At 46.3% G+C, this 24,478-nt stretch overlaps 1 protein-coding gene across 1 annotated transcript in view; it reads right to left on the bottom strand.

The window, feature by feature from the left end:
• The window catches only part of plxnb2b (plexin b2b), a 91,429-nt gene extending 68,661 nt beyond the window's left edge, over positions 1-22,768 (bottom strand). Inside the window, 7 exon segments of the mRNA XM_056281148.1 lie at positions 114-137; positions 140-272; positions 1,727-1,853; positions 6,386-6,486; positions 8,707-8,832; positions 11,508-11,696; positions 21,784-22,768. Of these exon segments, the coding sequence (XP_056137123.1) occupies positions 114-137; positions 140-272; positions 1,727-1,853; positions 6,386-6,486; positions 8,707-8,832; positions 11,508-11,696; positions 21,784-22,632 (1,549 nt within the window). The 5' untranslated portion in view covers positions 22,633-22,768.
• Between the last annotated feature and the right edge of the window lie 1,710 nt (positions 22,769-24,478).

Genomic DNA, 24,478 nt, shown 5'->3' with positions numbered 1-24,478 from the left:
AATGCATTAATATCTCAGTTTAAAAAACTGTGGCGGTCATGTTGACCGCCCATGGTCGTTTTAGGTAGGAGTGAAACGACAAGGGAATGATGGGTAATTACGAAAGGCCGTACCTTGGTCCTGGGGTGTGGGTGGATGTCAGAAGGTTTGGGCAGCATGCAGGTGACCTGGCCAGACTCGGACATGGTGCCCTCGCTATGGAAGGAGCCGAAAACGCAGCGCAGGCGGTCGGACGCCCCCATGGACGGGAGAGAGGGAACGTTGATCTCCACCTGTGGGGGGGGAGACGACAGGAGCTGAGGGATCCGCAATGGCCGGACCGGGCCTGGTGTAAACACAAACCTGTTATCCGTCGAGTAACTGCGTTTTCGTTTATTTTCTCAGCTCGCTCTCTCTTTGCTACACAAACTGGGAGGATTGTGTTTTAGTTACGGGGAGACTGAACGGGAAAGAGAGGGAGCGTCGAGCGGACAGGTGGGAACAGAAGACGAGTGAGTCAGAGTAGGAAGTCAAGCCAAGTCAAGTCAATTTCATTTGTATAGCCCAACATCACAAACGACAGAGGATGGAGAGAGAAGAAGTAGTCAGGAAGCGGGGGATTGAAGAAGGTGGAGGTGTGGGGGAGTGGGAGGAAAAAAAAAAAAAAGAAAATTGAAAAAAAAAAAGGAATAGAGAAGCGAGCCTCTCCATCTTATGACTGTGAGCACAATCAGGGCTGCTCATAATAAAACCAGTTTGGAGTTTTGTGGATGGATCGATACCAGCGCGGGAAGAGAGCGAGCGCCCAGGCTCACTGACGCACAATGGAAACACTTTATGACTGTGTGTGTGTGAGAAGAATGAGAGGAGGGGAGCCGCTGAGCTGGCAAAGAGAGAGAGAGAGAGAGATACAGACAGCCAGAGAGGGGAAGAGAAAGAGACACATACGGAGAGCGAGAGAGAGAGAGGGGGACAGGGAGAGGGAAAGCGGGAGACAGAAAGAGGCAGAGAGAGAGTGGGAGAGATGGAAAGAGAGAGGAAGAGAGGTACAGACAGCCAGAGGGTGGGAGAGAAAGAGACAAATACGGAGAGTGAGAGAGAGAGAGAGAGAGAGAGAGAGAGAGAGAGAGAGAGAGAGAGAGAGAGAGAGACAGACAGACAGACAGGGAGAGGGAAAGTGGGAGACAGACAGAAAGAGGCAGAGAGAGGGTGGGAGAGATGGAAAGAGAGAGAAAGAGAGCTACAGACAGCCAGGGGGGAGAGAAAGAGACAAATAGAGAGAGAGAGAGAGAGAGAGAGAGAGAGAGAGAGAGAGAGAGAGAGAGAGAGAGAGAGAGAGAGAGAGAGAGAGAGAGAGAGAGAGAGAGAGGGAGTGAGAGAGAGTGAGAGAGAGCGAGAGAGAGAGAGAGAAAGAGATCTACAGACAGCCGGGGGGGAGAGAAAGAGACAAATAGAGAGAGAGAGTGAGAGAGAGAGAGAGAGAGAGAGAGAGAGAGAGAGAGAGAGAGAGAGAGAGAGAGAGAAAGTGGGAGACAGACAGAAAGAAGCAGAGAGAGAATGGGAGAGATGGAAAACGAGAGAGAGCAATAGAGACAGCCGGGGGGGGGGGGGAGACAAATATAGAGAGCGAGAGAGAGAGAGAGAGAGAGAGAGAGAGAGAGAGAGAGAGAGAGAGAGAGAGAGAGAGAGACAGACAAGAGCGAGAGAGGGAGAGGTAGCAAGTCAGAGGACGAGTAAGGTCCTGTACCTTCTGGCTCTTTCTACAGGACAGGTTGGGCGGGTGGAAGGAGACGATCCGGACACACTGCTCCCTGGGGCTCCACAGCCAGCCGTTCTTCTCCTCCGCCCGCCGGCACTCGGATCTCCTGGTGCACCTTCAGACGGGAGGACAAAACAGCTCGGGTCAGCCTCAGCACCTCGCTAACGCCTCCCAGGAAACGGCCCATCGCGACGGCGGCCTCTAATAACAACAGGTGCGACGCGCTCATTTAGGAATCAGCCACGCCCGAGCGACCGCACAACGTCTGTGTTGCACAACTCACAGCGGGGATGTGTGGTGCCAAACGTCAGCTGGGTTTTCTGTGTGTGTGTATATGGTTGTGTATTTATGTAAGCGGGGGGGGGGCATTGTAGACGCTGCCACACATCAGAGGAACCCCAAGTATGCTCCCCGAGAAGGGCCCATTCCCGTCCACAAACCGCCAGGCGTCCTTGAGCAGACTTGAACCCTTCCACCCATGCAGTCACTGCATTAATGAGTCACATGACACAAAACCCCATAATATTACAGCCTAGAATGTAAATATGGCTGCAGATACCCCCAGCAGGGTTCTCACGTTAGGACGGACGAATCTGCCCGGGCACCTGACCCGGGCTAATAGATGTCAAACCATTAAGAAGAAAGAAGACCGATTAAGCGGGCTCTCTTTCGGGACGGTGTGCGAGTATTAAGTCCACATCACTGAAAAAGGGCCTTAATTAAAGGCCGTTTCACATCGAGCGGGACAATTTCCAAGGGGCTCATTTATCACGAGCTTATTTTTCATTCTTTCTTGCAGCCAGACAACAAGCCGTCCACTTCTGAGGGGGGAGACTCGCTTCCCTGAGCCCATCTCTGCAAAATGTAGAATAAGCAGAAGCGGCGCCGGCGCTCCTGCCCTCCGGGGCAGATAAATACGGGATGATGAGTAAACGCACAGGCCACCTTCGCCACGTGAGCCCGACAAACAGTTTTAATCCCACTTGGCTCGGCGGACGGCAGGAGGCAAAACGTAAACACTCGAGAGGCGAGCGAGAGAGTCGGCATTAAAATAACCCCGCGAATACCCTGCTGCACCACGCAGATGATGCAGAGCGGTGTTTGTTCGTGACTGTGGCCGTTGTGCGTTTGTGTGTTTGTGTGTTCTTGTTCAGCTATATTTGTGAGGACAGATTTGAGCTTGTGACCATAACAGCGAGGACGTTTTTGCAAAGTGCGGACATCTTGGCCGGTCTTCACCTCTTCCAAAGGATGATTTTAAGGTTAGGACTTGGGTTCAGGGTTAAAGTGAAACAATCATGATTTTCAAGATGGTTTCCCTCTATATATATGTTTATACACACACATGCACACACACACACACACACACACACACACACACACACATATATATCTATATACATGTTGTAGGAATACAAGACCCCATCAGCAGCCGTAACACTGAACAGTCTTCACCTTGTCTTGGAAATGTGGCTGAAATTGTGCAGAAAAGTGTCCACCGGTTATATCATTAGCTGGCGACTTGCGAATATGAAAACTACAAGATATATATATATATATATATATATAACTTTGTTAAAAGAAACACTCAACGATAGGGAAAGTGCACAACAAATAAGGAGCAAAATAATCCAGTGAGTCAAGTAAATTTTCTATGAGACAGTACAAGCCTGTTTCTGCCATAAGCAATCATCAGCTGTCTAACTGGATTTTATATATATACACTACCGTTCAAAAGTTTGGGATCACATTGAAATGTCCATATTTTTGAAGGAAAAGCACTGTACTTTTCAATGAAGATAACTTTAAACTAGTCTTAACTTTAAAGAAATACACTCTATACATTGCTAATGTGGTAAATGACTATTCTAGCTGCAAATGTCTGGTTTTTGGTGCAATATCTACATAGGTGTATAGAGGCCCATTTCAAGCAACTATCACTCCAGTGTTCTAATGGTACAATGTGTTTGCTCATTGGCTCAGAAGGCTAATTGATGATTAGAAAACCCTTGTGCAATCATGTTCACACATCTGAAAACAGTTTAGCTCGTTACAGAAGCCACAAAACTGACCTTCCTTTGAGCAGATTGAGTTTCTGGAGCATCACATTTGTGGGGTCAATTAAACGCTCAAAATGGCCAGAAAAAGAGAACTTTCATCTGAAACTCGACAGTCTATTCTTGTTCTTAGAAATGAAGGCTATTCCATGCGAGAAATTGCTAAGAAATTGAAGATTTCCTACACCGGTGTGTACTACTCCCTTCAGAGGACAGCACAAACAGGCTCTAACCAGAGTAGAAAAAGAAGTGGGAGGCCGCGTTGCACAACTGAGCAAGAAGATAAGTACATTAGAGTCTCTAGTTTGAGAAACAGACGCCTCACAGGTCCCCAACTGGCATCTTCATTAAATAGTACCCGCAAAACACCAGTGTCAACATCTACAGTGAAGAGGCGGCTGCGGGATTCTGGGCTTCAGGGCAGAGTGGCAAAGAAAAAGCCATATCTGAGACTGACCAATAAAAGAAAAAGATTAAGATGGGCAAAAGAACACAGACATTGGACAGAGGAAGACTGGAAAAAAGTGTTGTGGACGGATGAATCCAAGTTTGAGGTGTTTGGATCACAAAGAAGAACGTTTGTGAGACGCAGAACAAATGAAAAGATGCTGGAAGAATGCCTGACGCCATCTGTTAAGCATGGTGGAGGTAATGTGATGGTCTGGGGTTGCTTTGGTGCTGGTAAGGTGGGAGATTTGTACAGGGTAAAAGGGATTCTGAATAAGGAAGGCTATCACTCCATTTTGCAACGCCATGCCATACCCAGTGGACAGCGCTTGATTGGAGCCAATTTCATCCTACAACAGGACAATGACCCTAAACACACCTCCAAATTGTGCAAGAACTATTTAGAGCAGAAGCAGGCAGCTGGTATTCTATCGGTAATGGAGTGGCCAGCGCAGTCACCAGATCTGAACCCCATTGAGCTGTTGTGGGAGCAGCTTGACCGTATGGTACGCAAGAAGTGCCCATCCAACCAATCCAACTTGTGGGAGCTGCTTCTGGAAGCGTGGGGTGCAATTTCTCCAGATTACCTCAACAAATTAACAGCTAGAATGCCAAAGGTCTGCAATGCTGTAATTGCTGCAAATGGAGGATTCTTTGACGAAAGCAAAGTTTGATGTAAAAAAAATCTTATTTCAAATACAAATCATTATTTCTAACCTTGTCAATGTCTTGACTCTATTTTCTATTCATTTCACAACATATGGTGGTGAATAAGTGTGACTTTTCATGGAAAACACAAAATTGTTTGGGTGATCCCAAACTTTTGAACGGTAGTGTATATATATATATATATATATGTACATACACACACACACACACACACACACACACACAAACACATCCATCCATCATTATCTGAACCGCTTATCCTGCTCTCAGGGTCACGGGGACGCTGGAGCCTATTTCAGCAGTCACTGAGCGGCAGGCGGGGAGACACCCTGGACAGGCCACCAGGCCATCACACAGGACCCCCCCCACACACACACCACACCACACCACACCACACCCACACACACATTCACACATTCACACCTAGGAACAATGTAGTACGGCCAATTCACCTGACCTACATGACTTTGGCAGGAAACCGGAGCCCTCGGAGGAAACCCACAGTTATGGGGAGGACATACAAATTCCACACAGAGGACGACCCGGGATGACCCCCAAGGTTGGACTACCCTGGGGCTCGAACCCAGGACTTTCTTGCTGTGAGGCAACTGCACTAACCACTGCGCCACCATGCCGCCATATATATATATATGTATGTTGTGTTCTTCGCTGTTTAGCTCTATTGACAGCTGATGACTGCATGTAGCACGAAACAGGCTTGTACTGTCTGATTAAAGAAATGACTTGAATCACTGGATTTTATATATGTATGTATGTATGTATGTATATATATATATATATATATATATATATATATATATATATATATATATATATATATACCTAGCACAAATAGTAAGGAAATATGTGTTTGGTAGAGTATTTCTTTGTTGTAACAATGCTTCTTGGCAATAAATCTTATACCGTTGGAAAGCCTGTTTACTTCCCTTTTAAATGGGGCCACATTTGTAAGGAACATGCATTTGTGGGATGAGCAGCAGAGCTGAGTATGTGGGTTGCGCCCATGAAAAATTTGCCAAATCTTCTCTGCCAATGCCAAACAGCTTATTTTGCTGTTGCTATTGACTCTTGTTTTGAGCTTCTGGTACCCCAGGTGCTGACAATCAGCTGCCTGATATAAGATTTATTGCCAAGAAGCATTGTTACAACAAAGACATAATCTACCAAACACACATTTCCTTACTTTTTGTGCTAAGTTTATATATATAATTATATATAATTATATATATATAGCGAGAGAGAGAGAGAGAATAAAGGCTAGGTGAATAAAGAATAGATATAGAATAAAGGTGAGTTTTTCATGGTTAAAGTTAAGGGCCAAGGTGTGAACATAGATAACGAACATAGATAAAGAACATAGATAACGAACATAGATAATGAACATAGATAATGAGGGTGCTCACAAGTAAAGCATAACAAGCATGTGTGCGTTTGCAAGTGTGTCATGTTTTACCTGCCCTCGAGGACACACCAGCCACAGTACGGGTCCCTCAGCGCCACACAGGAGGGGCAATCGGTCTTCATTTGGCACGTCTGCACAGGTACTTTGGTAATCTAGAACATTTGGAGGAGATAAATCATCAGATAGCAAAGCAGAGGAGAGATACTTCGCACGTCTTGCCTGTTGTCAAACGCAGAAACGCTGCTGCACGAAACAAGCCGCGACGACCAGCGCCTGCACCTCTCCCCTCAGGTGACTTGATGTTGTGGAGACAAGCTGTGATGGTAATCTGGCCAACGGACTCTTTCCTCGTTTCATTCACGGGTCATGAGAATGCAAACGTCTTCTGCCACCACCTTCATGCAGGGCGTCATTTACCAGCATGTCTAGGACGTAGCAGCTCAGCATCTCTGTGCTTATTTGAAGGGTCGCAGGAGGGGGAAAAAAGTCCCATGCTCCTTTCTTTTTCACGCCTTCAACACATTTCTTTCTTTTTTTTAGGGGGGGGGGGTTTCCCACCTTTTTTCTCCCCAATTGTACTTGGCCAATTAACCCACTCTTCCGAGCCGTTCCAGTCGCTGCTCCACCCACACAACGCCTCCTCCCATACGTACATGTGGAGTCGCCAGCCGCTTCGTTTCACCTGGCAGTGAGGAGTTTCGCCGGGGGGACGTAGCGTGTGGGAGGATCACGCTATTCCCCCCTAGTCCCCCCTCCCGAACAGGTGCCCTGACCGACCAGAGGAGGCGCTAGTGCAGCGACCGGGACACATACCCACATCTGGCTTCCCCCCCCAGACACGGCCAATTGTGGCTGCAGGGATGCCCGACCAAGCCAGAGGTAACACGGGGATTCAAACCTGCGATCCCAGTGTTGGTAGGCAACAGAATAGATCGCCATGCTACCCGGAGGCCCTCCAGCACATCTCTTATTCTAAATAGTAAATAGAATGTGCACTAGAGGCCATATCAGGTGACTAGACGGTGGCATTCAGGACATGTGTCACATTCCCAAGATGTCCCATGCAGACTGCTTAGGTGTTAACAGCTTATTCAGTCAAGTTTCATTGTTAACTGATTTAAATTAAACTAGGGATTTGACTAAAGAAATTCTTAAATAAAAAAACAGACTTAAAACGCTCAAGTAGAAATACTAAGAGTATCAAAAGAATCTAAAAATATTTGTGTATGTGAGATTTTCTAAAGGGAATTAGGTAATAACAGTGATCTTCTATATAAAGTGCAAAAAGGAAGAACAAAGTAGTACACGGAGAAAATTATGCAAATGATGGATAAATAACAGAGTGAAAATACAGTATAAAGAGCCTGGTGCACTGAGGCGCTGGTCTACTCGCTGCTTTTTCATGAAAGACAACATTTTTCAAGAATGCAAATAAAGTATATGAAAACAAAATTCACATCAACAGTCTTTCCCGGAGAAAACGCAGCATTACTCTTGTGGTTATGTCCGTTTTTCATATCCAAGCCACAGCAGATGGTAATACATGCAAGTATATTCAACAAACGCCTTAAAGATCCAGTATAAAGGTTCTGATTCAGTCCAATGAAAGGTTTTATTTTGTAATATTAATGTTGGGGGTGTCATTTTTTCCCATCTTCAGAAGTATCGTTTGATTTGTTAGAAATGTTTTAGCCCCCCCACCCCCCCCCACCACTCTGAATACAATTTCTAAGCAGGCTGAATTCACAGGGGTCTTCAATGATAGCTATCTAGTTTGCTAACTAGGATGAAGTTGCTAGGGAACAGTTCAAAAACAGACCAATAGTCAGACTGATGACGACAACTCATTGACTGTCCAATCGAATCAGAGTATTAAATGAGGTCATTTATTACCGGAAGCTGATTGGATTTCTGGAGCGGTAACCAGGAGAAGTTTCTCAAGGGGCTTTAGTCACAGTTTCACAATAAAAACATTTCTAATAGTTTGCGGAGTCCTGTTTACCTTCACTCACTCACGTTGTACATTAATTCAGAAGGAACCCTGTACAAAAAAAAAAGCTAATGCAACTTTTGTAACTTAAAGCACATTTTTCTAAAACGTACATTTGTCACGTTCGGTTTTTGTACAGCAGCCTCTCTAAATTAACATGCAGTGTGAGAGAGTGATGCTTCGCTGGACTCTGTTATAAAAAAAAATGTCCTGTTGTACAACATCCAGTAGATGTTGTACAATCGAGGCTTATATTTTGTGAGACTTTACATTAACAATGATGAGTTTGGAATAGATCATTTTCGTCGGACTGGATCCTCAATGTTCTTTAGCACTAGCAATCACAACGGGGTATTTTAGAGAGGAGGGATGTTCAGCAGACCTTCTTCTCTGTGGTAATGTACAGGTGGCTGTAGCTGAGGTCAAAGAAAAGGTTTTTGTTGACCCTGTCCCCTGTGGTGTCGCCTGGACTCTTGCCGTAAACGTTGAGCCTGGTGGTTAGATGGGCCTGGAGGACAGACAACAAAGACAGACCATTAAGGAACCGCCACTTTCTCTCAAGCGGCTTCACTTGTTCACTGTTGACCTCTGACCCCTCCATTAATTAACATCTCCAATTTACCGAGCCTCCTACTCTGAGGAGAGAAGAAAAAGAAATTAAGAAAAAAAAAAAAGAAGAGGAAAAAAGAAGTGAAGAGGAAAAGACAAGAGAGCAGAGAAAATACAAGACGAGGTTAAAACCTAGTGTATGCCTGGACTGCAACTACATTTAGAAAGCGGCAGTTCTTGCATGACTATGTTTAAAAAGCGGCTGTTTTGACATCGCTACCATGAACAGCGGGTGTACTGGACAGCAGCTTTCAAACCCAGCTTATTTATGCAGTTAAATAGTGTGAATTTATTTTTCATATGAAATAATTACCTGGCTACTATCCCCGCTGCCATGATCACTGGAAAGTCGAGCGTGACACCCCTGAGCTTCGGTTACCACCAACTCTCTGAAGATGCTAATAATGTTCTCTCTGACTGTGTGTGGCTATTAGTGCTGGTGTTTGTGAATTGGACTTTTCTTTTGCAACGAGGCATTTCAGCAGTATCCATGATCAGCAGTATATTATATTGCTGCTCATGGATAAGCCGAGGCAAGGCGGCCTCGCCTAGCCTTAATTGTGCTTTCAGTGTCGTCGTGTGGAGTGCGGGGAGGTGTGTCCAAGGTGTCTGGCTGGGAGAGCTAGCGCTGGATCGGCTGAGGGAGCTTGGTCTGCTGCATCTTGTGGGCGCAAAGACCACAGCCCTGACCAGCGCTGTGCCCGAAGTCATATCCCTGAGATATGACTGCACGAAGGTCGAAGTGGAGGACCAGGAAGCCACCAAGCAGATGTTTTCCACTGACAGCCCCCTGAAAAGTGCCATCGAGGATGCAATGCCCCTAGTAGTGTGCTATGAGGCCCCCCGGTGGTGGGCGGCGCATAGCATCATAACTCTTGCAGATTGCTTCACAAATCCAGTGGGCGAGCCTTTGTGATGACAGAGGAGCCCCCTGAGCCCGACCACCATGGCAGGCCAACTTAAGGTCAGATTTTCTGACCATCGCCAAGCGCTCCACATGACAACAAAGTGCCCTTACTGGACACAAGGTGTGGAGGCGCTCTTTCTCATTGTCAGCATGAGGTGGAAAGAACACTCTCAAGATGGATGGCCCCCGACCTGAATGAGGAGGTGATGACCTTTGGCTAGGAGGACAGGTTGGGGCGCAATTCCACACAGATAAGTTTCACACAGGCACACAGATCCCCCACCCTCTTGGTTAAAGTAAGAGCCAAGAGAATAGCCATCTTGATAGATAACAACTCCAAGTCTGCCAAGCCAAGCGGCTCAAACAGCAGGGCATCCAACCCGTCCAGAACCGTCTGCAGATCCCACTGAGGAACAAGACGTAGAGTGAAGCTCACGTTGTTTATCTTGGATTGGGTTCAGCCACGTGCACCAATGTTGCAGGTTCCTCATGTGTAGCAGCCCCAGGTGCACTACTGGGTTATCTGCTGACATCATCCCGGTGAGAGACATGACACTCCCTGCTGGCACCGAGACCAACAATAAAACGCCTCAAGTCAGCCGCAACAACGCTACCACATGCTCCTCTGACAGGTGCACCCTCATGGCGTTGGAGTCGAAAACCAGACCGAGGTAGGGCCTCTGCTTGCTCAGCTGAGGGGCACTCTTGGTGGGGTTGATAGCAAAGCCCAGCTCCATGAGGTGATGTATGGGCTCCCACTTCCTGCTGTGAGGAGAATCAGCCAGTCATCGATATAAGTTAGGATTCTCACCTGCTTTGCCCTGAGCGCCACTAGCGCCGTCTCCACACATTCGGAGAATAAGCGTGGAGTGAGGGAGTAACTGAACAGGAGATGGGTGTATTGATAGATCTGTCCTTCCACCGCGAAACGCAGGAACTCCCCCGTGACATGGCAGAATGGGGAGGTGGAAATATGCATCGGTCAAATCTATGGAAGTCATCCAGTCACCTGGCCAGATGCTGTCCAACAGCAGCCTGACCATCACCATATGGAACGGTCTCAGAGCAATGTTGTCTTTCAGGACGCGCAGGACCAAAGTCGGTCTCACACCCCCTGATTTTTAGGGAACCAGGAAATAACGGGAAAAGGAATCCTTCCGTGCCACCGACCGGGGAACAGTAGTTATGGCTCCCTTGTGGAGAAGTGCGGTTATTTCCTCCTCCTATGCGGTGTTTACTAGCGACGTCGTTGGTAGGCCGACCAATCGGGAAACTCCATCACTCACTCGGGCGCTCACTCACTCACTCACTCACTCACTCACTCACTCACTCACTCACTCACTCACTCACAGACACCCGCATGTGTAGGTCTGGCCCCGCTGTTGTGGTCCAACCAAAAAAAAGATAAGAGAAAAAAGACAAAAGAAGATAGAAAATAAGATAAAAAGGAAGAGATTAGAAAAAAAAGAAAAGAGGAAAAAATGCAAAGATAAAGAAAACGAAAGAGGAGTGAAGCGAGGAAAGAAAAGAAGAAAAAGAAGAAAAGAAGCGAATAGAAGAGCGGGAGGAAAGAGGAGAGAATTGCAGAGGAGAAAAGGAAAAGGACGAAAAAATAAAGGAGAAGAGAATTGAAGGGAGGAAAAAGGAGAAGAGAGTTGCAGCTGTACCTTGTAGACCTCTCCCTGGCTGCTGCCCAGGAAGGCGATGCTGTGGTCGTTCTCCACGGCCACGGCCACGGCAGTCAGGAGGCCCTTCTTCACCTCCATCGCTTCGGCCTGCAGGGCGAACTCTGGTTTGCTGGCCAGCGGCGAAGGCAGGAAGTCTGCCCCGCACTTAAAGTTCTCCAGCGTGTCCTTCTGCAAAGACCAGAGACAGAGGAGAAGGATGGTGCCCACGTTAGATCAACGCAGGGCTTTCACTGATGACTATTTCAGTGATCAACTGATTATTCTGATGGTTAATTCAATTAATCTGATTAGAAAAAAGTACTTTTACATGTTTTATTCAGCGTGTAAGATGTAGTGTAAGATTCACTCTGGCCTACAGTTTATACTCTGGTCAACACTGTTACCCACTGTAATGTCCTATCTCCCTCATTGTGAAATGCTTTTTTTAATTTTACATCTGTTCTCATGTTGCCCCTAGTTTGCTCCATCTTTTATTGTAAGGTGACCTTGAGGGTACAGAGAGACGCCAATCAAGTAAAATTACAGTGCTGCTGTGGTCAGCAAGTTCAGCTTGGCAACGCTTCCAGACCGCTGCATTTTCTTTTAGTTTTAGTTGAAAACGGTCCCAAACTTTGGACAATTTCTGATGGGTTTTTTTTTCTTTCTTTTTTTTGGCTTCCTGCCTCTTCTTTCTATTCATCTTTGCTTTCCTCCATTTTCTCAACTCAAAATAGTCCATTGCATCATCTGTGGGCTAAAGTAAGGATCGTCTGTGCTTTTGGCGGGCCTATACCCCGGCGTCCTACACAGTCAGACATGTTTAGACATCCAGAAAGAGATTAAATGAAGCCTCAATGCATAAAATCATAATCAAATTTTTTTTTCTGTAATCGCATTAATCGATTATGTCATGACAGCTCTAGATGAATACTGGTTGGTGGACACATTTAACTTAAGTGCCTTGTTACAGTACCATAAGCAGTAATACTCTAATCCGGAACGGTCCTAGTTGGAGAAAAATATATATTCTGCAAAAACTGAGAAGGATCTGGGAGGATGAAGCCGTCGCTGGTGTTTTTTCCCTTTAGGAAAGCCAACCGTCACTCATCTGTGCAGCCATATCTGCCATAGTATCCTTAAGAAAGACATGTCACCTCTATACCTGTTGACGTGCATGGAGGGACAAACCCTTTAAGGGGGTAATAACTCCTTTTTAAAAAAAATCATGCTGAGTGGTAACGCACACCAAGACCAAATTTCTCATAAGCATTTCCTTAAATCCATGATGCAAAAAAATAAAAAAATAAAATATATATATAAAGCGAAAGTGTATGTTTGTATGTTCGCTTAAAACTCCAGAAATACTCATTGTGGAGCAAAAAGAAAGGTATCTTTAGAATCAGCACTTTCCAAGGATTGCACAGTTCGAAAAATATTTCAAAAACCAAGTAAAAAAAAATTGATTTATTTGAGAAAGAGGCATTCCAACGATGCTTTGTGGAGACTTCCGGCAAATCCTTCCGGTGGCCAAGGGAGGCACTACACCTAACATTGTCAAAGCTGGCCTGAGGGCACACAACATGGTTTAACCTGAGGCGCTTGAGCACTGAGCGATTAGTACACACATTGGCAAAGAAGCTTGATGAATGGATTGAAAATTATGACATTTGATCATTTTCCTTAATAAGATTCGTTTATTCGACATTCGTATATCACATGTATCATATCATAAATTATCCTATATTTCATCATCGATTATATCGTAAAGATCAGATTGTGTTGGTTGTTTTGGTGAGAAAAATTTCCCCGGGCAACGCCGGGTACCTCTGCTAGTATATATATATATACATATATATACATATATATACATATATATATATATATATATATGTATATATATATACATGTATATATATATATATATATATAATGCACAGAAACCTTTCACACTGAGTCGTTCGTTCGCTTCTGAGGAGAAATAAAAAATGGTGCTATTAAAATAGCCTACATGCAATTCTTAGAAGGTGTCAAGAAATAGGGAGAATTTCATAAACTGATACAGGAGCCGTGGACCTACCACAATCGCTTCAACATTTACGTCAGGACGTTACTGGCCCAAGTTTGATGCATTAGCAATACTCAAACCACAAATTAAAAAAGAGGACCAATTTGCAATCCAGTGGCAGCATGTGGCAGTACTTCTGAGGCAGGGCCACACCTTGTTACATCAGAGGACAAGTGTCGCTGAACAATATGAGACTCGATCACTTCCAGCGTGCTGCACCTGTGGCGACCTGCAGCAGCAGTCTCCTTTGAATGTTTTACCTGTCGGTCTTAGTCTGGTTGTTTCAGCTCACCGTCTGGAGAGGAGGGATTTGTTCGTCCTGCTGTCTGTCACATTGTCATTCTACTATCACGGACGTCGTGAACTTTTTTCTTGTGATGTTGGTCTTTTTTACGGCTGTATTTGGCCTACAGCATGACCAGCCTCAGACTCTAATACAGCGGAGAATTTCTCATTCAGTGAAGTCATTCTGGAATCGTGGCTATGGGTCCGGGCGCCATTATACCGCCAATGATTCTGAAGGGAGGTCGTGCAATGTACCCCAGAACCAGGACCTTTTGGGTGAGGAAGAGGGGAGGGAAGGGAGGAGTATGACAGACACTGCGGACACAACAGCTGTGCCGTGTATCCCTGCCCTCGATTTTGCCCGCTAATGCGCTGTCATTAAGGAGTAAAATGGATGAATTGACAGCAACTGCAAGGTTTCTGCCGGCGTACAGAAACGCCTGCATCTTCGCGCTCGCTGAAACCTGGCTCAAAGGACAGGACTCCGACTCTGATCTTGAAATCAAAGGCTTTCGGGCAGCCCTTGAGACTCGAGCGGGACCTACATAAGAACAGGGTAGGTATGTGCTTATATGTAAACAACTGCTGGCGTTAGTGGTGAAACCGTGTAGTGTGTGAAACTTGTGTGCAGCCCCGACTTCGAGTTACTAACGGTTTCGCTACAACCTTTTTATCTGCCAAGAGATTTTCCACAATTATTTATTACATTAGTAATAAATAGTAAAAAAGAAAAAAAAGAAGTTGTTTATATCCACCCTAATGCAAATGGTAATTGCAACATCAGTCATCATTTCAATGATGCAGTGTTTGCAAAGCATATCCCCTGATGCACCGTACCTTATCATGGGGGATCTGAACCACTGTTCTAGTATGTAGGGCTGTGGCGATATACCGGTATTGACAATAACCTTGATAATTAAAGAAATGAAATATTGATATGTTGCTTGGTTGGGCGTCCCTACAGACACAATTGGCCGTGTCTGTGGGTGGGAAGCCGGCTGTGATGTGTCCTGGTCTCGCTGTACTAGCGCCTCCTCTGTTGGGTCGGGGCGCCTGTTCGGGGCAGGGAGGGGGGGGATTGCGTGACCCTCCCACGTGCTACGCCCCCCTGGCAGAACTCCTCACTGTCAGGTGAAAGGAAGCGGCTGGTGACTCCACATGTATGGGAGGAGGCATGTGGTAGTCTGCAGCCCTCCCCGGATCGGCAGAGGGGGTGGAGCAGCGGCCGGGACGGTTCAGAAGAGTGGGGTAATTAGCCAAGTACAGTTGGGGAGAAAAAGGGGGGAAACAAAAACCTTTGAAAATTGACTGATGGTGCAGTTGAGTTTATTTAAATTGGGTGTTTTATTTCCCTGCCTTGCATATAATTATAAATTCGTTTGTGCTGTAGAAAAATAACCAGGGGTCGGGTGTATTCTGAATGCCTGTATCATTTAGGGGGGGTTTGACATTGACTCAGACTGGTTTAAACTTGGTCAAACTGCTACACTAGCTAGCTACCACCATAGTTTGTGGCTGCCACTGCCACGCAAAATCATGTCATGAAAAATGGAAAGAGCAAAAAAAAAAATGATTTAAGGACCTGGTCGCTGGACATTAAATCACAGTATATCAGAGTGGTGAGCTGTCAGCCTGTGGTCTCACACACAAACTCTCTGTCCCTGCTCCCCACAAGTGGTTTTGTTTCAGTTGACATCGTATTGATGGCAGATGTTAGGCCTTGAGGATCTTTTGTTTTTCAGTTCACCTGGTTGCCTTTTCACTATCCATTAAGTGTAATTGTTCTTTTTGGACAGTTATGGTTACAGACTCTCTCTCCACCTCTCTCCACCTCTATCCATCCAGCCCTCCATTTTCCAAGCCGCTTATCCTAATCAGGGTCGCAGGGATGCTGGAGCCTATCCCAGCAGTCATTGGGCGGAAGGCGGGGAGACACCCTGGACAGGCTGCCAGTCCATCACAGGGCCCACACACATTCACACATAGGGACAATGTAGTACGGCCGATCCACCTGACCTACATGTCTTTGGACTGTGGGAGGAAACCGGAGCACCCGGAGGAAACCCACACAGACACGGGGAGAACATGCAAACGCCACACAGAGGAATTAATAACATATCAATATGAATTAATATCAATACTATATTAATTTAATAACACAATTGTTGATATTCATACTTGTTGATACAGTTGTTGATATTGTTGTTATTCACATCCTACGCTCGTATTTTGAGTGTAATTCATTAGCCAAAAAAGAGGCAAAACGCCTAATAAACAAAGTTAAAGAGGAATTTGACTGACAGAATTTTTTTTTTCAAAATTTCTATAGATATCGCGATAGTGTGATTATCGTGAATTCTTTTGGCCTCGATAATCCTGAAGAGAAAATCTAATATTGTGACAGCCCCAGTTCTCCGGCTAAACCCCTCAGTCACTTTTAACAGTACATTACCTGTCCTATGAGACATGACAAGGTGCTGGGCCATTTTTATGGGACCATCAGGGGAGCCTACAAATCGTATTGCAAAGCTCCTCTGGACAACTCGGACCATAATCCTGCTCATTTAATTCCGGTCTACCAGCCGACTCTAAAGAGGGAAAAACAGAGTGCGAGAACGTCATGCTGTGGTCTGAGGACTCTATTCAGGAACTACAGCACTGCTCTGAATGTACAAACTGGGGCATTTTTAAAGAATCCCGAGCAGATCTGGATGAACTTACTGACACAGTATCACGTTAGATTAAATTCTGTGAAAATATGGTCATCCTCAATAAAACGTGTGAAATCAACAATAAGCCTCAGGTTAACAGATCCCGTAGACAGTTATTAAATCAGAAGAAACTAAACTTTTATCAGGGGGCCAGTGCTAAAAAAAGAGGCCAAGAAGTATGTTAAGAAGGAGATAAAACTAGCTAAACCTGAGTATAAGAAAAAAAGTGGAAGGTGAATTGAGAAATGGTAACTCAGGTGCGGCCTGGAAATGCATTAAATCTATGGTTGGAATGCAGAATAAAAAGAGAAATGTGGAGGACTCTGATATGTCTGACACTGAACTGGCAGAGGAGTTAAATAAGTTTTATCTAAAGGCCCTGACGGCCATTGTCGGACCATCGGTGAGTGTCTGTGACCCTAGTTTTTGCGGGGTGTCCTGCACCATCGGCACTAGTCGGACCCCTGTCGGCAGCTTTTCGGCTGATTCACCGTGTTGAATCGGCGGAGCCCGTCGGTGAAAGATCACTCTGATTGGCTGTTCAGCTTAGCGAATCAGTGCAGAACGTACATGGTAGTTGGCCGTAGGCTGTAGTCTTTGCGGTGCGTTCAAGTGCTACTTTTTGGCCCAGATGGCAGGCGACGCAACAGTCGGCCTTCGTCGCTGCTAGTCGGTTTGGTGTATCTGGGTCCTAAGGTTTAATGCACAGGATTTAATCATGAACTCTCCGAGTTCTGAAATGGGGTAGTGGGATATATAGATTGAAAAAGCCACGGTGTATAAATCACTCATCCTTATCAGATAGAGCAAAAATCCTGGTCCTGACTGCGTATGGGGTAAACTCCTGAAAAGCTGTGCGAGACAACTCAGTGGAATTTCTACTGATATCTTTCAGTCCTCTTTGGAACAGCAGAAGGTACCCAGACTTTGGAGGGAATCTACTGTGGTTCCAGTGTCCAAAGTCACATCAGAGACATTAAATGACGATCGTCCCATGGCTTTTATTTCCCTTGCAATGAAAACTTTTGAACGAATTGTTATAAACAACATTTTCGACATTACACAGGACCGACTAGACCCCCTTCAGTTTGCATACAAGGCAAGGAGAGGGGTTGAAGATGATACTTCAATCCTGTTAAACCCTATTCTGTGGCATCTGGAAGGAAACAAAAACATGCAAGACTGCTCTTCACTGACTTCTCTTCAGCTTTTAATTGTATTCAGCCTCACATCCTCGCACACAGGCTGCTGTCAAATTATAATTTGGATTTTTGTTGGTTAACAGATTTTTTGACAGAGTTTGAGTTTTTGGTTTGTCTAGCACACTCATCTTCCACAGGGTCTCTCCAGGACTGCGTTCTTTCCTCGCTTGTCTTGTATACGATGACTGGCAGACTCATCATAAAGACAGGTATGTGTTTACATATGCAGATGACACTGTAATAGTCCGCCTTTTGCATGATGAGGGACAGAGTCATGGACCAGAGGCTGAAGGATCTATCAGTTGGCGTTTGTGTAAACAGTCTTCCTCACAACTGACTAAGACCAAAGAGATGTTCATCCACTTTTACAGGAGACCTACTTCTACTCTGGTTGAAATGAGTTACCCCCTTCAATGTGAAGCGCTTCGGGTGTCTAGAAAATATAATAATAATATATATATATATATATATATATATATATAAAATAATAAGAAAAATGATAACATAAATGTAATAACAATAATAATTATTATTATTATTACTTCTCCTGCCATCATTTCAGGGGAGCCTGGGACTGTTGTCCAGTAGTACAAATATTTGGGAACCATCCTGGATAATAAGCTTACTTTTGATGTCAACACTGATTTTATTCGTAAAAAGGCAAACCAGAGATTGCTGGTTTGGTAATCTCAGTGTGAAAAACACAAACGTGCTGGGGAAAATTGCGAATGTGTGCTGTAAAATGACGAGTGTAATTTTAAATGATCTTTGCCATCTATATGAAGTCAGAGCCACACAGAGAGCTCAGGCCATCTTATTGGACTCCCAGCAGCCTTTACACAGCGAGTTTGATTTGCTGCCCTCAATGCGGAGGTTTTAACACCCCAGAGGTGACACCGACAGATGAAATCTTTTAATCCAACAGTTACTGGCTTTTTAAATAAAATGGGAGCGTGACTGGATATCGCTTCATCTGATGGTTCTGGTGATAAGTGACAATGACAACAGTGATGTTGCCCCTAACTGACTGTGTACTTGTTTTCACTGTGTACTTATTCACCCTAGGTAAATATCAACGCTACATATTTACCATGTTAACATACCTGTTGGACCGGTCCGTTCACTACCTGTAGGACAGCAGCGGTTCCAAAGGACATTTTGCATCATTTTAGCATAACAGGCTACCCAACTCAGTACACGCTCTTTCACTCATGTAAATTTTCACATATTTCCAAATTATTCAGTTATCATGAACTACACCTTCGTCTCCAATTAGGCTAAGAATCTAATTAATCAGAACACCTGCCTCAAGTTATGTGTGAAACAAAAATAATGATAATGATGTAGATGGATAATCATAGGCAGTCAGATTATGTTGTACTTAATCATCATCATCATCATCATCATTACATTTACATAGCACTTTTCTAGACACCCAAAGCGCCCTGTGATGGCCTGGCGGCCTGTCCAAGGTCTCTCCCCGCCTGCCGCACAATAGCTGCTGGGATAGGCTCCAGCAGCCCTGCGACCCTGAGAACAGGATAAGCGGTTGGGATAATGGATGCATGGACTTGTTTTCATGTATGTATACATGCCTGTACTGTATGTATATTGTATGGAGACAATTCCACCCCCCCCATCTTTTTCTCCCCAACTGTATCCAGCCAATTACCCCACTCTTCTGAGCCGTCCCGGTCGCTGCCCCACCCCCTCTGCTGATCCGGGGAGGGCTGCAGACTACCACATGCCTCCTCCGATACTGGGGGAGTCGCCAGCCACTTCTTTTTACCTGACGGTGAGGAGTTTCACCAGGGGGACGTAGCATGTGGGTTCCCCCTCCCCTCCAAACAGGCCCCCAGACTGACCAGAGGAGGCGCTAGTGCAGGCACCAGAACACATACCCACATCCGGCTTCCCACCTGCAGACATGGCCAATTGTGTCTGTAGGGACGCCCGACCAAGCCGCAGATAACACGGGGATTCGAACCGGCGATCCCCATGTTGGTAGATAATGGAATAGACCGCTACACTACCCGGATGCCCTCCATTTTACTATGACTGACTGCTGTTGTATGCCAAAATGTCCTTTGGGGACATTAAAGCTTTATTCTATTTCATTTGACAGATTTGACGAAAAAAAAAAATTGAAACTGTTCCAAAAACGTGTTGGACAGACGACGTTTTCAGAGTTAGTGTGGACATTTGATTTACAAAACACGAGGCTGTATTTGTCAACAAGCAAAATATTTGGATGAAAAAAATCTGACTTAGTGTACAAAGGCCTATAGTCTAGTGGTTTTGTACTATACTTTGGATTTACACATGTATCCCCGCTAAACACGAGATCGAACCCCACCAGGATTGTTCCTCTACTCCCTCTTTACTTCCACACCAGCATGGCTCCCCTACTCCCTCTTTACTTCCACACCAGCATGGCTCCCCTACTCCCTCTTTACTTCCACACCAGCATGGCTCCCCTTCTCCCTCTTTACTTCCACACCAGCATAGCTCCCCTACTCCCTCTTTACTTCCACACCAGCATGGCTCCCCTACTCCCTCTTTACTTCCACACCAGCATGGCTCCCCTACTCCCTCTTTACTTCCACACCAGCATCGCTCCCCTACTCCCTCTTTACTTCCACACCAGCATCGCTCCCCTACTCCCTCTTTACTTCCACACCAGCATGGCTCCCCTACTCCCTCTTTACTTCCACACCAGCATGGCTCCCCTACTCCCTCTTTACTTCCATACCAGCATCGTTCCTCTACTCCCTCTTTACTTCCACAAGGGCATGGCTCCTCTACTCCCTCTTTACTTCCACACCAGCATCGCTCCCCCACTCCCTCTTTACTTACACACCAGCAGGAACCCTCAGGTCCAGCGGCAGTGGCCTTTTAACCACCCCTCGTGCTAGTGTAGAGCAGGGGAAGCTGCATCTTCTATTTACTCCCCAAGTAGACGGAACGCCCTGCCTGAGGACCTGAGAGAGGCCCCCACACTGGACACATTTAAAAGCAGGTTAAAAACCTTGCCTTTTAAAACAGCCAAACAGCCTATGGCTAAGTTCTGTGCGCCTGTGTATGTTTGGCTATTTTTACATATTCTACTGTGTTGTTACTTTTAATTAATCCGTTTTTATGGCACGTTTATTTATTTTACTAACTCAGTTTTAAATTTGTCTGTACTTTTACAAACTTGTCTGTACTTTTATTTATCTTATTTTACGCTTTTATAATACTTTTCCCCCCTTATCTTTTGCCTGTGAAGCACTTTGGATGACCTCTGCGATGATGAGGTGCCGCACAAATAAACCTGCCTTGCCTTTACCGCTCCACTGTCCTAATTCACTCACACCTGGGGACGGTTCAGTACGGCCGAGTCACCTGACCTGCATGTCTCTGGACAGTGGGAGGAAACCGGAGCCCCCGGAGGAAACCCACCCAGACACAGGGAGAACATACAAACTCTGCACAGAGGACGACCCGGGACGACCCCCAAGGTTGGACTACCCCGGGGCTCGAACCCAGGACCTTCTTGCTGTGAGGCGACCGCGCTAACCACTGTGCCACCCCATGTTTACAGACATCAACAAACCTTTCACGCCATCAGAGAGCAAGTCAGGTTTAGTTGTTTTTTCATGTTAGTCCTTGCACTGAGAGACCTGTCAATCAAACTGAGAGTGACAGCAGCTTCCAATCCTGACTTCTGTATTTTGGTAGTGGGACGACCCTCTCGTTTACATCTGAATTAAGGATCGCACACTTTACAATCTAACTGTGTGTTGGAAACACACCTGAATCCACAACGCAAACCAACTACTTGATAAGAACAGGCTCGATATGATGAACGCCGTTATCGGTCATGTGACCTGCACGGTTCACATATGCACTGGCGTGACCAGAGGTTAAACTCAAAATTGACACAACCTCCAAAACTTCCTCCTCTTCCTCCTTCTTTGGGAGAGTAATTCTTTAAACCCAGACACACAAGTCACACACAAAGGAGCACTTACGGCAATTTTAGACGTGCAGAATTCATCTGTCTTTGACGAATAAGGGATGTCCACGGCGGCCATCCCGCCTATCTTCCCCGAGTCGCTGTAGCAGGCGCTGATGATGTCCACCAGCCGCTCGTTGATGGCATTGAGCGGGTACATGCAGAGAGCCGAGTCGCTGCTGTTATCATCCGGGTTCGCCACCATGAACAGCACCTTGTTCCAGGGGTAAACCTTGCCGTAGAGGCCGGACTCCGTCATCGACCGAGACAGCTCCTTCCCCGGGGAAGCCACATATGCGGCCTGGACCTTGTTGTAGTGGTTCTTCGGGCCGCAGTTCAACTGCAGCTCCGTGTGCGAGTAGTAGTGCTGATCATCCTCGCAGAGGCGAGACACAAAGGTCAGGTTTTTGTTGTCCGTCCCGTCCAGCGTCCGTGAAAACAGGAAGTAGACGAAGCCGTCCTCCTTGAACGCGTGGCGGAAGTCGTGCAGGTACTTGGGTACAAACGGCGTGGTCTGCACCGTCGACGCCTCGATGATGCTCTCAAACACCACCCAGTCCCGGTAGTCCTCAAGGATACGTGTGCTGATGAGTTTCGTGCTGTCCAGGCTGCCGTAGCCCTTCCCAACAAGGAACACGTTGAAGTCGTGCCGGTCCTTCAAGTAGGTGGACATGACGCCGACCACATTCACGTTGTCCTCTATGCTTGCCACGTAAGTTCGCTCCCCTTTGCTGTCGCTGTAGTACAGCTCCTGCTCCACATTGGTGAGGTTCAGAAGGGAACAGATGCCGCGGTACCGGCTGCCACAGACGATGAGCGAGCCGTTGGACGGATGGACCAGCAGGAGTTTGTTCAGGTTGGGCATGGGCTTGGTGTCCTGGCAGGTGGAGGCAGGAGGCGTGCAGGTCCGGGCATCGTTCTTGGGGCCCGTCTCTGCCCGGGCTTCCTGCCGAAGTGACGGACCCAGCTGAAAGATGTTGTTGACCGCCCCGAGGTAGATCCGACCGTTCCGGGGGTCCTGGACCACGTTGTTGATAGGCTTATCTGAGGCAAAGTCCAGGATTCGGACGTTGTGGCTTCCCTCTTGGCTTTGCAGGGCAGGCTGGCAGAAGGCAGCGAGGAGGAGGGGGAGAAGGTGGAAGGAGAGCCACCTTGCCATCTCTGGAGTTGAATAGAGACAGAGAGAAAGAGAGGAATTTTTAATGTTAGCGAAGCCAGTCGCACATTTAAATACAGAAGTGCCAGACAATATTACACATATTGATTTACATCACGATATCTGCTTAAATATGGAGAAATACAACAAGCTGAAAAACCAAAACTTATTTTCAAATAATACTCCCTCAAATATTTCAGACCTCATTCGTTGAGAGACGACAACAACATTGTATATCATGATATGGCAATACCCACATTTCACACTGACACGATACCACTGACAGATGATAAACACTAAGATTGACTTAAAATACAGTCATATATAATTGGAGATACACAGATTAAAAAAAAAGAGGACACAAGTGTGTGGACATACAGTACAAACACAACACACAACTTGTCCGTTTACAAGTCCAAATCCCCCCCCACCCACACACACACACACACTCTGATGGTCAGCTGGAGGTCAGTCATCAGTCACATGGTAATGGGGCGTCACAGGGCTGCGAGGGCATTCAAACATGAAGGACATGAAGACACAGAGAGACGAGCGATTGGGATAAATTGAACAGAACATTCTCAACACACAAAGCAGCAGCTTTCCATGCACGCTCCAGCCCCACACAAGGATGCACATCTTCATTTTAACTTAACTGATACTGAAGCTCACCTAGCGAAGTTTGGGGAGCAGGACCACACCTGAACCGCGCCAGTTCCCCCATTCCTCGAAATACCCACATAACCCTCTCCCCCTCTTCCGCTCTCATATTCTTCGGCAGAACCGAAATCACACAACATCGCCTCAAGCACAGCCAAACAACCGAGCCGCTGCTCCATCATACGAGCAACGTCACCCATCCACTCGCCTCATCTTGGGTATGGACTTCGTCTCACCATCCCCATCAGACGATGATCTATCTGGATGACATCAGGATGATCATGTCCAAATTCTCCACCAGCCACGCCAACAGACCATCCAAGAACTTCCCGCCGCCTCTGTGCCCCAGACCCTGCTTTCTACAATCCAAAACCCGACCAGGAAGTGAGTCCAGCAGGCACAGGCATGCTGGCACAAGTATGCTTCTGACTCAGACGGCCTGGTAACAGATTCCCAGGTACCAACAATGAACTGTACACTTTGAAGGAAATCAACGTTTGTTTGTTTTTTTGGATGAAACTTTTGGCAAGTTTGTCAAAGCAACTGACTATTTTCTGGACAACTACATTTCTAAAAACGGTCACAGCACTGCAAAAACTTATAGGGCATGTTTTATTGGGTTAAAAAAGTGTTATTGGGGCATCTGGGTGGCGTGGCGGTCTATTCCGTCGCCTACCGACACGGGGATCTCCGGTTCAAACCCCCGTGTTACCTCCGGCTTGGTTGGGCATCCCTACAGACACAATTGGCCATGTCTGCAGGTGGAAAGCTGGGTATGTGTCCTGGTCGCTGCACTAGCGCCTCCTCTGGTCGGTCGGGGCGCCTGTACGGGGGGGAGAACTGGAGGCGAATAGCGTGATTCTCCCACGCGCTACGTCCCCCTGGTGAAACTCCT

The sequence above is a fragment of the Lampris incognitus genome, chromosome 6, assembly GCF_029633865.1.
Source record: "Lampris incognitus isolate fLamInc1 chromosome 6, fLamInc1.hap2, whole genome shotgun sequence".
Lineage (NCBI taxonomy): Eukaryota > Metazoa > Chordata > Actinopteri > Lampriformes > Lampridae > Lampris > Lampris incognitus.
The sequence above is the reverse complement of the archived record's forward strand: the minus strand, read 5'-3'. Positions and strand labels throughout refer to the sequence as shown.